Source organism: Nuphar pumila, chromosome 5 (assembly GCF_984573655.1).
Source record: "Nuphar pumila chromosome 5, dmNupPumi1.hap1.1, whole genome shotgun sequence".
Classification (NCBI taxonomy): Eukaryota; Viridiplantae; Streptophyta; class Magnoliopsida; order Nymphaeales; family Nymphaeaceae; genus Nuphar; species Nuphar pumila.
The window spans coordinates 6,235,959-6,249,121 of NC_143253.1; the positions used below are offsets into that span (position 1 = coordinate 6,235,959).

The 13,163-nt window shown below is 38.0% G+C and overlaps 1 protein-coding gene across 1 annotated transcript in view; it reads left to right on the plus strand.

The window, feature by feature from the left end:
• The first annotated feature begins 203 nt into the window (after window positions 1-203).
• LOC149836595 (trihelix transcription factor ENAP2-like) overlaps window positions 204-13,163 on the plus strand; it is a 57,312-nt gene continuing 44,352 nt past the window's right edge. Inside the window, exon 1 of the mRNA XM_090005468.1 lies at window positions 204-1,228. Coding sequence (XP_089861594.1) covers window positions 385-1,228 — 844 coding nt within the window. The 5' untranslated portion in view covers window positions 204-384. The remainder of the gene's footprint in view (window positions 1,229-13,163) is intronic.

A 13,163-nucleotide genomic window follows, 5' to 3' on the forward strand; every position in this document is an offset into this window, starting at 1 on the left:
TCAGTCAACACGTACGGCGATTCCGGTGGGTGGCTCGAGGGAGACGAGAGGTTCCGCGCCCTGGGACTCGTTCCCGGCGATGTGCGATCACGGCCGTCCGTCCATCGGCCGGAACGCGGCGATGCGCGGACCCGCCCCCCTGTACCCACGGCGTGGACCGCCAACCCTTTCTCTCTCTATCTACCCCCGCCGACGACGCGGCACACGTGCGAGAGGCCGAGTGACCGGAGAAAAAGCGAGAGAGCGACGCTGCAACGTTACATCCAGCCGCCGACAGGTCGGACTCCGGACGCCTGAAGCCCCCCCCCCCCCCTTCTCTGTTCCCATTTTTAATCCTCAGCCTCAGATCCGGCCGCGCTAGAGAAGGCGATAGAGGAGAAAGATATGGAGGAGGCGGAGGCGGCCGGAGGGACGCCTGCGAGCGGCAGGGCGCCGGCCGGACGGGAGGACTGCTGGAGCGAGCGGGCGACGCTGGCGCTGATCCATGCGTGGGGCGACTGGTACCTGGAGCTCAACCGGGGGAACCTGAAGCAGAAGCACTGGCAGGAGGTCGCCGAGGCGGTGAACGACCGTCCCAGCGACGGACGCGTCAGGAAGACGGACGTCCAGTGCAAGAACCGGATGGACACGCTCAAGAAGAAGTACAAGGTGGAGAGGGCTAGGGTTTCGGCCACGAACGGGGCGTTCGTGAGCAAGTGGCCGTACTACGCTCGGATCGACGACCTGATCGGGCCAGCCGCGGCCGCGACCGCCAATAAGGCGTCCCTGGCGCAGCCGGCGGGGAAGGCCGACCCGCCGATGGCCCTGCCGCTGCCCTACCTTGGGGCAGCGGTGCCCGTGGTGGCGGTGAGGGCTGCAGCCGCGGCGGCTGCGGCGACTGGGAGGGAGAAGCGGCCCGCGGCGGCGGAGGAGTACGTCTTCCGGCGGATCCCGGCGTCGGACGCGCAGTCGGGTTCGTCGAGGACGAAGACGAGCCCGAATAGCGCGGAGAGCTTGCGGGAGAGCCGGGGAAGGGGCGGCGGAGGGCTTCGGGAGCTCGCGAGGGCGATCATGAGGTTCGGAGAGATCTACGAGAAAGTGGAGGCCTCGAAGCAGAGGCAGATGATGGATCTAGAGAGGGAGAGGATGGAGTTCATCAAGGGGTTGGAGTTCCAGAGGATGAAGCTCTTCATGGAGTCGTCGCAGATCGAGCTCGCGAAGATGAAGAGGACAAAGCGTGCGAGCTCAGGTGAAATTTTTCCCTTTTCCTTTATTATTCAGAATTTTCTAACTTTAACATGGTGAGGAATGACGATGACCATCATCTTTATGGGCATTATCATCAACGTTTTTGATTGATTTTGTTGTGCTTTGTCAGAAATAAATTTAATTGAAGTGATTTGGTGGTGGCTGATGAACTGTGATTTGGAGGATGGATTAAAAAAAGAGGATATATATATATATATATATATATATATATATATATATATATATATATATATATATATATATATATATATATATATATATATATATATATATATATATATATATATATATATATATATATATATATGTGTGTGTGTGTGTGTGTGTGTGTGTGTGTGTGTGTGTGTAGAGAGCATCATCTTTGGATTGAACCGTTTATTGGACGTGATACATAAGTTTAGATTTTGGTTTGGATGGGTGGTAAATCATCTCTTGGAGATCTTAGAACGGGGAAGCTTTTTTTTTTGTGGTTTGAATATGATAGTTCTAACTTCTGATTATCAAAAGGTTTTGTCATCGTTCCTTTTGTAGTTGGGGTGTATCAAGTTGAGATTAATGATGATAGCTATTACTGATTTCTGTTTCCAGTCAAAAGTATTTGTGATTTAGATGTTTTCTGGACTTTGTGTTATTTTTCTCTTACTTTTCATTTCCCTTCCTGAGAGAGTTTGGGATATATATATATATATTCCATGATACTTTCAAAAGCTCATACATTTCCATGAAAAGTGCAATATTTTAAAATGCAGCATATTTTCAAAATATTGTGTTTTTACTGTTATTGATGCAACAAAGGCACTTTTTATGTTTTTTACATTGCCTATATTTTATTTATAGTTTTGTATTTTGATTTTTTATGTTTTGTATGCCAATATTTTCCCGAGATTTTGTCAAAGGTTTAATATATCAAGAGATTTTCTCAATGCAACATCCTAGGCATTGGACTTCAATGAGACTTTTGTATTACTGATAAGTCTTAATAATTCTGCGTTAGTATGGCTAATTAGTTTTGGTGTGATTTGTGATGTGAGACCAAGTGGAGACCAAGCTATAATCCTAAACTAGGACGTGAGTGATGGCTAGTAACTTAACTTCAGCATGCCTGGTCTTCAAAAGTCTGATTTGAGCACCTAATGGTTAGCAGACATCACCAACCGGGATTTGTTCTCTTCCAATTGATGGAGAATTTTGTAGATGATTGTTTGTCTTGAGACTGAAAATGATTTGTTTCTCAATCTCTATTATGTTGGTACCATCTTGTTCATGTATTGTTACTGAAACACGTCTTTAATATTGTTGTTCACTGATGTCACAAGGCAGATTTATTCATCAAGCAGCGAGGTTTGAGATATTCTACAGTTTTAGCCAGTGTAGCCTTTTGTTTCACAATTTATTATATTCAGCATTCGATGTTACATGATCTTTGGTGATTGATGTCAGTCCAATGGGTCTGAAGGATGCATTCTGGATGAGTCAAAATGATGCCATTCTTATCTTTGGTTCAAGCTTTTGTTCTCTTAGAATGTCCCTTCATTGGCATGAAATGAGAAAGTCCATTAGCAGGCCATATAGTGGGTCAAGTTGAACTAAACCACCAAATTGTGTTCTAATATGGACTAGAATGAAACAGCCTTCTGTTATTCAATATCGCTAATCCTTCCATTTGTTAAATAAAAAAATCTGCTACTCATACTTTCTAAGAGTTATGATGTTTGAATACCAGTAGGATGGTATGAGGATGATGAAGGATTTTTTTTTTTTTTATAACTTGAAGAAACCGCACCTGGCACAATGACCTGGTCATGCTGGATGAGCCTGCCATACCTACGGTCGTCATACCGGTGGCGTAAAAGTCTGAGGCTAGGACCCCGTCCCCAAATAGTCTCAAATACTAAAAAAGAGATGGTTGGCTCCTATGATTTTGCTGATTTTGGTGGCAATAGTTTATTCTTCTCTTTTTAGATTTTTGGTGGTTAATTAGGAAAAGGGAGCAAGACATCTGTCCTGCAGCCACTATTCATTCATATTGTTGCATGACTTCCTCCTCAAACATTACTCTCTGCGGTTTAACTGTTTTCCTTGTTTCTTTATTTCAACCATGTGTTATTAGTAATGTTCACATCACATGTTCAATTGAATTCCAAAGCCACTTCTCTGGTGATTTAGAAGGATGCTCATCTCAAGGTTTGCTGCTATGAGCTCCCGCATAACTATCAAGCATTGTTTTCTCTTGTAAAATTGATGCTTTTGGCAGTTCAGGTTTGACATTAAATAACAACAATTTCAGTGCTTGCTTGATTCATACTTCTCATTTCCAGGTTGTCATGGGTCTTCTGCATTATTCCATGGGCATGCTATAGATGGCTTTACATAAGGATTTTATTGCACAAGGCAGTATAGATCGTACTTCTTTATTGAAAGCTGAAATTTCTTTGTGGTGTCTCTTTTCAAAAGAATGAAACTGATTTGTGTTGAAAACAAAATGTGGTTTTCTGTGTGGAGGTTGGCAATTAATGAGGATGTGTTCCACAACTTCTGTCATTTATTTTGCTTTTTTTTTCCATGAGGAAGAGGGAAACCACCCCCCAAGATCAGAGACCTAGTCGTGGTACTTATAGTTGCCTTCCAGACGGCATAAATCCGTGGCACACCCCTTGCCCCCAGGGAGTCGCCTTGCTTCGACACGAGCAAGGGGCATAATGCCCTTAGGCCCCTTACTGATTCTTATATCCAAGGGGCTGATGTCCATGAGAATGGAATCCTGACCTCCCGCTTAGCAGCCAAGGCCCCCTCCCATTGTTAAATTATAAGTGTGTCCTTATATATATATAATGAAAACCTCCCCAATGAAAACGGTCCCAAACTTACCCAATGAAAATTTTTATTGGATTTTTGGTGTTTTTTTCAAAATTCTGACTGTACAGTTGTGATCTATATGCTTGTTTTTATAAGAATCAGTTCTTGGAGCATTTGATTCTGATGCATTGATAGGTTTTTATAAGGTTTCAAAATCAATGGCGTACAATTTTCATAAATTTTTGAGTCTCCAAATTCCATTTTTTCTTTAAAAAATTCATGATCCAAGATTTCTAGTAAATCAATCATTTTTTAACACATCTGTACGGTCAGAATTAAAAAAAAATCCAATAAAAAATTTCATTGGGTAGGTTCTCAAAATCCTATATATATATATATATATATAGATAGAGAGAGAGAGAGAGAGAGTAGGTGCCTGACCACTTTTTGAGCCTGACCGAATGGACGTGCACTGATGCTCAGCGCCCGTCCAACGTCAGAAAATGATCTTTAGCAGCGCTTTTGAAGCACCGCTAAAGGTCTGGGTGGAAAAATGACCTTTAGCGGCGCTTCAAAAGCGCAGCTAAAAGTCATTTTTCCACGCTGGACGCACGCGTGATAGATGCTCAGCGCGCGTCTATTCGATCAGGCTCAAAAATGGTCAGGCACCTACCCCTTTTTGTGTGTGTGTATATATATATCTGTTTTATGTAAACTGAAGTACCCATCAGGGGTATTTCAGTCATTTTCCCTTGTAATAGGTGCCAGTCCTTTAGGGACTGACCTGTCTTTTTCTTTTCTGTATTTTTCTTTTCTTTTTTTATTATAGTTGTTGGGCTGGTCCAATGACTCTTTGAGTCCTCAAGTGCCTATTTAAAGGCACTCTCTCCTTGTATTCCCTTAATGCTTTCTAAAGTATTTCTAAGTTAAACAACATATTTTTTTATGACTTGTGCTTGCCCATAGTGGCTTTTGTTGTGTTTTTTTATTGTGTTTCACTTGATTGTATTGTCCCTTGATGGACTAAGTGCTTTTGCACTTTTTTTTTATTGTTTACCCTTATTGGGTTGTCCATTGTAATTTAGCTTTTTTTATTACATGGTATTAGAGCCTAAGGCTCTTGGGATTGTGTAAAGCTTCTCCATAGATTGTGGTTGCAATAGAAGAATCTTTTGTTAAAGCATATATATATATATATATATTTGTTGTAATAAGTAGTGTCCATCATGGACATTTTAGTTTTTTTACTTTTTTTATCTAGATCTGTCCTATAGGGACAGTTTTGTAAATATTTTTTTGTAATTTCATTGGTTTTGAGGGGCCCTATGGACTTTAACCATAGAGTCGTTGGGAGCTCCCAAGGCTTCTTGCCTTTGTTCCTTTTATATATAAATAGGAACTACTTGTTCTCATTCTTTCTATGTTTTTTCTAAGCATATTATCAATAAAGATTATTATTTTTTAAGTATTTGTTGCATTATATTAAGCCCTTGTTGGCTCTTTGTATTATTCATAGTGGACTTGTGGTTGTGCACATTGTGATTGTGCTCTTGTATTCCCTTAATAGGTTCTTATTTTTATCTTCCACTCATTTCATTACATCCTTCACAAGCCTTGTTTATATCCATCAAGATGGGTAAAAAAGAATCCATGACAGTGATCATGTTCAAGCTAAATGACTCCAACTACTTGATGTGGGTTGCCACCATGGAGCATCATATCAAAGGCAAAAAGCTATGGGGGTATGTGAGTGGTACCATGTGTGAACTACAACTCATACTCGCCAAAAAGGATGGTGATCAAATTAAAGCTCTTGGTGATGAAGAAAGAGAGAAAGCACTCAAAGATTTCAACACTAAGGTGGAAGATTGAGAAGATGAAAATGCCCAAACTCTGTCTTGGTTCCTAAATAGCATGGAACTCAAGATTGCTGCAAATATAGTTAAATTCAAAAAGGCATGTGGGGCTTGGTTTTTTCTCAAGAATATGTTCGTGCAAAAAGATTGGCTAGGGAAATATTTTTTCAAGAAAAAATTTGAACCACTAAATAAGGAAATAAGAGTGTGAGAGATTATTATGATACTCTCTCACTTATTTGGGATGAGTTATCGTTGCTTAAGCCTAAGTGCGAAGGACTTTTTATTAAAATGAGGCAAAAGCAACTTGATAAAGAACATTTGTTTACCTTTATTTTTGGGTTAAGACCCAAGTTTGAGCAAATTAGGTCCAACATTTTGCATAGGACCAATGCCAACTCTATTGATGAAGTTCTTGGAGAGGTGTACCAAGCCAAGACTTGACTTGGAAGTGATGAGGTTCTCGTTGTGTCAAGACCCGACAACAATGTTAGAACATATAAACCTCCTAAATTCTGGAAAAATGACAATAGAGGAGGAAGAAAGATCATTTGCCACTTTTGCCAAGAGCCATGACACATTAAACCAGAGTGCCTTAAGCTCAAAAAGAAGATGGCCACCGTTAAAGAGAATCCTAAAAAGAGTGAGGGTGTTAGCATAAAAGGAAGAGATCTTAAGGATTCTATTCATCATCTAACAAAAGCATTACAACTATTTCTTAAGACATCTTTCACCTCTGCTTCTACTTCTGGTGCCACCGTATCTACCTCTTCCCGTTCAGGTACGTTCTCTTAGATTCTTGACTCTGGTGCCTCTTTTCACTTGACTCCTTTAGAATCCTTTGAAATGAAATGGTGGTCTTTCACAAATGCGCAAACAACTCACAAATATGTGTCTATTGGAGACACTACAAGCATGACCTTTGAAAGGGTATAAATGGAAGAACACTTGAAATAAATAATAATTTATTCATAACAAAAATTCTTAAGATGCATTTAAATTACAAGGGAGGGGTTCACCCCTATTTATACAAGAAGTAGAGAAGGAGAAATATATATTATATATTTATATTTTTTATTTCTTTTTTATTCTTTCTTTGTCATTTTTTTATTTTTATTTTTTCCTAGTTCGCTTTGAACTAGATGGTCAAGATCATCTATAGCCGTTGGACCTAGTCCAACGACTCTTAGGAAGAGCGAAAGTTTGTCTAAGAGAAAGTAAAATCGGGGAGCAACGAGAGGCTTTGTGAAGAAATCTGCTAATTGATATTCGGATGTAACATATGGCAGATCGATGGTTCCATGTAAGTATTCCTCTCAATGTGTTTGGTGCGCTCATGGAATGTCCGATTGCTTGTAGTGTAGATGACACTTTTGTTGTCACAACACATTTTTGAATCTTGCGTCGCTTCAACTCCCATATCGGCTAGCAATCGTCTGAGCTGAACAACTTCTATAGTGGTAGTTGTCATGGTTCTGTATTCAACTTCGATGGAGGAAATAGAGACCTTCTGCTGCTTGCATTTCCACGAAATCAAGGATTCACCTAAGAACACACAAAAATCAGTGGTTGAGTGCCTATTATTAGGATCACCTCCCCAGTCAGCAGCATTAGTGTATGCAATTAAATTTAAAGATGATGAAGCAGACAGGAAGAGTCCTTGTGAAAGGGAAGACTTTAAATATCTAATAATTCGCAAGACTGCTCCCATATGCACAAAGGTGGGAGCATGCTGGAATTGACACGCAATATGAACAACATGAGCTATATCTGACCTACTAATGGAAAGATAAGAAAGAGCTCTAATAAGCTGTCGGTAAGAAGTAGGGTCATCAAGAAGTTCTCCATCATCAATCTTCATTTTAGCATTAACAACTTCTGGAGTATCCACTTTCTTATCATCTGTAGTTTCAGACCTGAAAACAATATAAAAAAATTAGATTGAGATATCAAGTACCCACGAGGGAAATAAAAAACTTCAATGCCTAAAAAATATCTTAATGAAGTCAGTCATTTCAAAGTGAGTTTTAAGAAGAGTTTTATATTTGCAACTCTCTGTTTGTCACCGCCGGTGATAATCATATCATCTACATAGAGAAGAAGAAGAATGATGCCTTCATCAGATTTCTTAATAAACAAAGCAGTGTCAGTCAAACAAGGTTGAAATCCAATATCAATCATAACATGACTAAATCTGTCATACCAGGCTTTTGGAGCCTGTTTAAGACCATTGTGAGTTTTTTCTAGACGAAGAGCTTTACTCTTAGGAATACTACTACCAGGTGGGGCTTCTATGTATACTTCTTCAATGAGATTTCCATTTAAGAAACATTTTTAACATCTAATTGAAAGATAAGTCATTTTCTAATTAAGGCCAAGGCTATTAAAGTGCTGACAGTGGTCATACGAGCAACAAGAGCGAATGTTTCTTCATAATCGATACCATACTCTTGAGCATATCCTTTTGCCACTAATTGGGCCTTATATCTTTCCAAGGTTCCGTCACTTTTGGTTTTGACTTTGTATACCCATCTACATCCTATAGGTTTCTTACCCGGAGGAATATCTTGGATAGTCCAGGTGTTGGCCTTTTCTAATGCATCCAATTTAGTTTTCATGGCTTCTATCCATTCTATATGATTTTTGGCTTGTGAATAAGATGATGGTTCAACATATGATTGTATTAATGCAATGACTACCCTATAAGTGAGTGAAAAAAAATCGTAAGACACAAATTTTTCAGGAGGTCTAGAAATTCTAGACATCCTTCTAGGTGGAACTTCAACGTATTTTTCTAAAGCACATGGAAGATTTTGCTCTCTACGTCTTGAATATTGTAGGCTAACATCCCTATGAATTTGCTCTCTATCATCATCATCATTTTCAATAGCAATCAAACTTTGATCATTGTCAAGGTCACGTTCAAAATCATATTCATTGGATTTTGAAGTATGATCAATTTGAAAATAATATTCAGTGACATCATTGGATTTTTGAATTAAAAAAAACTTGTTTTTTCTAAAAAAGATACATTTCTTGACACATACAATTTTTTATTTTGAAAGTCGAAACACCTATAGCCTTTTTTATTATCAGCATATCCTAAAAAGGCACATGAGATTGGATGAGGAGAAAGTTTGTCATTTTTGTTGGTGAAAACAAAACACTTGCATCCAAAGACTCTTAACCTAGAATAATCTGGAGCTAACTTAAAAAGTTTTTCTATTGGAGTTATATTCTTTAATGAGGAAGATGGCATCCTATTGATGAGGTAGGTGGCAGTTAGGACCGCTTCAACCCAAAATCTTTTTGGAACCTGATTTGCAATCAGTAAGGTCCTAGTAGTTTTCATAATGTGTCGATGTTTACGTTCGGCTAAGCCATTTCGTTGTGGAGTGTGTGGACATGATCTTTGATGTGTAATGCCATGTAGATTGAGGTAGTCTTTGAATTTTTTGGATATAAACTCTCCCTCTGAATCAATGTGAAAGATGAAAATATCATTTTGAAACTTATTTTTAACCATTTTATGAAATATTTGGAAGTGGGCAAAAACTTCATATTTATGTTTAAGAAAATAAATCCAAGTATTCCTAAAAAAATTATCAATAAAAATAACATAATATGCAAAACCACCTTTGGAAATAATTGGTGTCGGGCCCTAAACATCTGAATGAATTAACTAAAGTGGTCGTGAGAAAACAAAAGTTCTACTAAGAAAAGGTAATCTTTTCATTTTGCCAAGAATGCAGTCTTTACAAGAAAAACTTTCAGAATTACAAAATTTTTCCAAACTTGAAAAATATTGAATTTTAGACATGAGAGGATGTCCGAGTCTTTTGTGCTATAAATACAATTCTAATTTCTGAACATTATAACAAAATGCATTCTTGGGCAATTCCAAAAAGTCCATATAATAGAGTCCTCCTTCTCTATGGCCTTCCCCAATCAGCTTCCCTGACTGGCGATCCTGTACCGAACAACCATGAGAAGAGAAGGAGATATTACATCCATAGTCAAATATTTGCAAAACAGATAAGAGATTCAAATTTAGTTTGGGGATATATTTAACTTCTGGAATAACAAATTTTTTGGATTTTTGAAATTTTTCAAAACATCCTACTCCTTTTATTTCAAGAGATATGTCGTCAGCTGTTAAAACTTTTGACACACTTGAGTTATTTTTAAGGCATTCGGATAGGCAATTGACATTCGGGGTCATGTGAAAAGAAGCAACAGAATCTAAAAGCCAAGAAAAGTTATCTGGATCGGAGAAAGATGCAATAGCCGCTCCAGTTGATGAGGATACCCCTTTGAGAAGAGGTTGAAGAATTTCTATCAATTGAGCCATTGATACAGGTGCATCTTGATCTTTTGACTCAGATTCAACAGATGCAACTCTTTTTTCTTCTCTTCTTTTTAACTTTGGACATTGAGGCCTATAATGCCCCAGTTCATGACAATGATGACAAATAACTTTTCGTTTGTCAAAGTCACCATTTTGCCTTCCAAAATAAGGCGGCTTGTAAGTGCGAGTATGATTTCTCGGTCTAGACACAACTAGAACTGAGTCATCATCAACTTTTAGAGTACTTTTTCTAAGTCTATTTTCCTCTATAGTGAGCTCTTTTATAGTATCAACAATAGAAGAAATTTTTCCATGATGTAAAAGGGCCGATTTGGTGGATTCAAACTCCGGTCTTAGACCATTCACAAATTGATAGAAATGTTCCATATCGAGTTGCTTTTGGCGAAGCTCGATATCTTCGGCACAATGCCATTTGGGCTTAAGAAGAGTCAACTCTTCCCAAAGTTCGGACAACTCATTGTAATATTCTCGAATAGATTTATCTTTCTGAGTCATTGTTCGAACTTTGTCTTGAAAATTGCACACATGTGCAATATCTTTAAGGGAATACATATTTTTAAGGTATTCTCAAGCCTTATCGACATGCTCAAACTTAGCAAGACTAGAACATTTTTTAATGTCTACGCTATTAATTAGCCATGACATAATTTTTGCATGCCCTATCCTCCACTCTTTCCATTTTTTCTCATACGTGGCTAATGCCTTGCTCTTCTCCTCTTCTGTTAGAGGAACCTCTTTATCGCCCTCTTTCTTAGTAAGAGATAGTTTAGGTTCCGAATCGGAACCATCCACTATACCCCATAAACCCTTTCCCCAAATGTGGTGCTTTATAATCGAAGCCCACATTATATAATTAATATCATTTAGCTTCATGGGTATGATGGTGATCTTATCATTGTCATTCATCTTTTACAAGGATAAGAGAGAAATAGATAAAAGGAGAGAGAGAAAAACAAGACGATAAGAGAGGATACAAAACCAAAATTTGTAGCACAAGTCTTCTTTTCTTCAAACAAATCTTTTTGAGCCAAGAACAAGGTGATGAAACACCTTTTGCAAATGAGGCACGAAAATCGAGGTGAAAGCAATTCAAGATCTAAGGTCTCTGCGGCTCTGATACCATGAAATGAAATGAAATGGTGGTCTTCCACAAATGCGCAAACAACTCACAAATATGTGTCTATTGGAGACACTACAAGCATGACCCTTGAAATAAATAATAATTTACAGATAATTTATTCATAACAAAAATGCTTAAGAAGCATTTAATTTACAAGGGAGGGATTCACCCCTATTTATACAAGAAGTAGAGAAGGAGAGGAAGAGCTCTTTCTAAGAGTTGTTGGACCTAGTCCAACGACTCTATTTGTTCCAACGGCTATAGATATGGTCAAGATCTAACGAGATCTTGACCATCTAGTTCAAAGTGAACTAGGAAAAAATAAAAATAAAAAAATGACAAAGAAAGAATAAAAAGAAATAAAAAATATAATATCTATATATATATATGTGTGTGTATTTACATTACATGTTACGTTTTAACATCCTTTTTATCTGAATGCACAAAATCCTTTTATAATTCTTGTGTTTCTACTGTCGTTGGAACCAATTTAGAAATAAAAAGTATTGAAACATTCACTGACACCTCAAAAGATTTTCAAGTCCCCAAAGTCAGAGTTGTTTCAAAACTCAATATAAACTTCTTTTCAGTTTCTCAAATCTTGGATTATGGGTACGAGGTTTATAAAAAAAATGTTGTGTGTGTAATAAAATATGCGAAAAATTAAAACAAAAGCCTCAAAGGGCTTACAGTGACATAAACACAAAACACACATGCACAAGTCCACCAAGAGACAATACAAGGTGCCAACATAGGCAATACAAACAACCACTCAGGGCAATGCCATGCATTAAGGCACAAAAGCAAGATTAAAAATGAATAACATTTTATTCCTAATATACTCATAAAATGAGTTAAAATGCCTTAGAAAAGCATTAGAGAACAAGAGGGGGTTCACCCTTATTTATACATCAGAGGTGGATTGTTCCAACAACTCTATTGACTAGTTAACTCTATGTTGCGGTGTAACTTATAGATCTCTTGACTAAAGGTGCCTTAACTGCAATGTATCTTATAAACTGGATGCCCTCATCCTCTTTTTAAAACCTCTCTAATAAAAAAACTTTATCAAACCTCTCTTGATTTTATTAGATTGAGTTTCACAAGACCATACATTGCTCATGCGATACACTCAGCTAGTCAGTTTCAACATGCACTATCTATGGTGCATATAAGTGTTGTTCTGTGAATTGTCAGATATATCAAGAATTCTATAATCAAAAGGCTATCTTTATCCTCATATTTTCTTTTAAATGCAATTTCTTATATTGACGTATATTGGGGAGGTATCCCTAATGATAGAGTTTCAACTACTGGTTTCTGTGTGTTTTTAGGACTCTTATATGCAGCAAAAGGTCTCTTTGTCATCCACCGAAGCTGAATATCGAGTGATGGCAACAACAGCAATGCAGATTATTTGGTTAATGAGTATTCTCAAAGATACGTGCTTAGTCATCTTTGGTCTAACGAAGATGTGCTATGACTGTTTATATTGCAAGTAACCACACCTTCCATGAACGAACCAATCATATAAAAATGGACTGTCGGTACGTTCGAGAGGATTTTTTGCAAGGAACTATTGAATTACCTTTTGTGACTTCAAAATGTCAACTGGCAGTATAATAGGTGTCAATCATTTAGTGACTGACCTGTCTTTTTCTTTCATATATATATATATATTTTATTATAGTCGTTAGACTGGTGCCTCCTTTGAGTCCTCAGATGCCTATTTAAAGGCACTCTCCTTGTATTCCCTTAATGCTTTCTAAAGCAT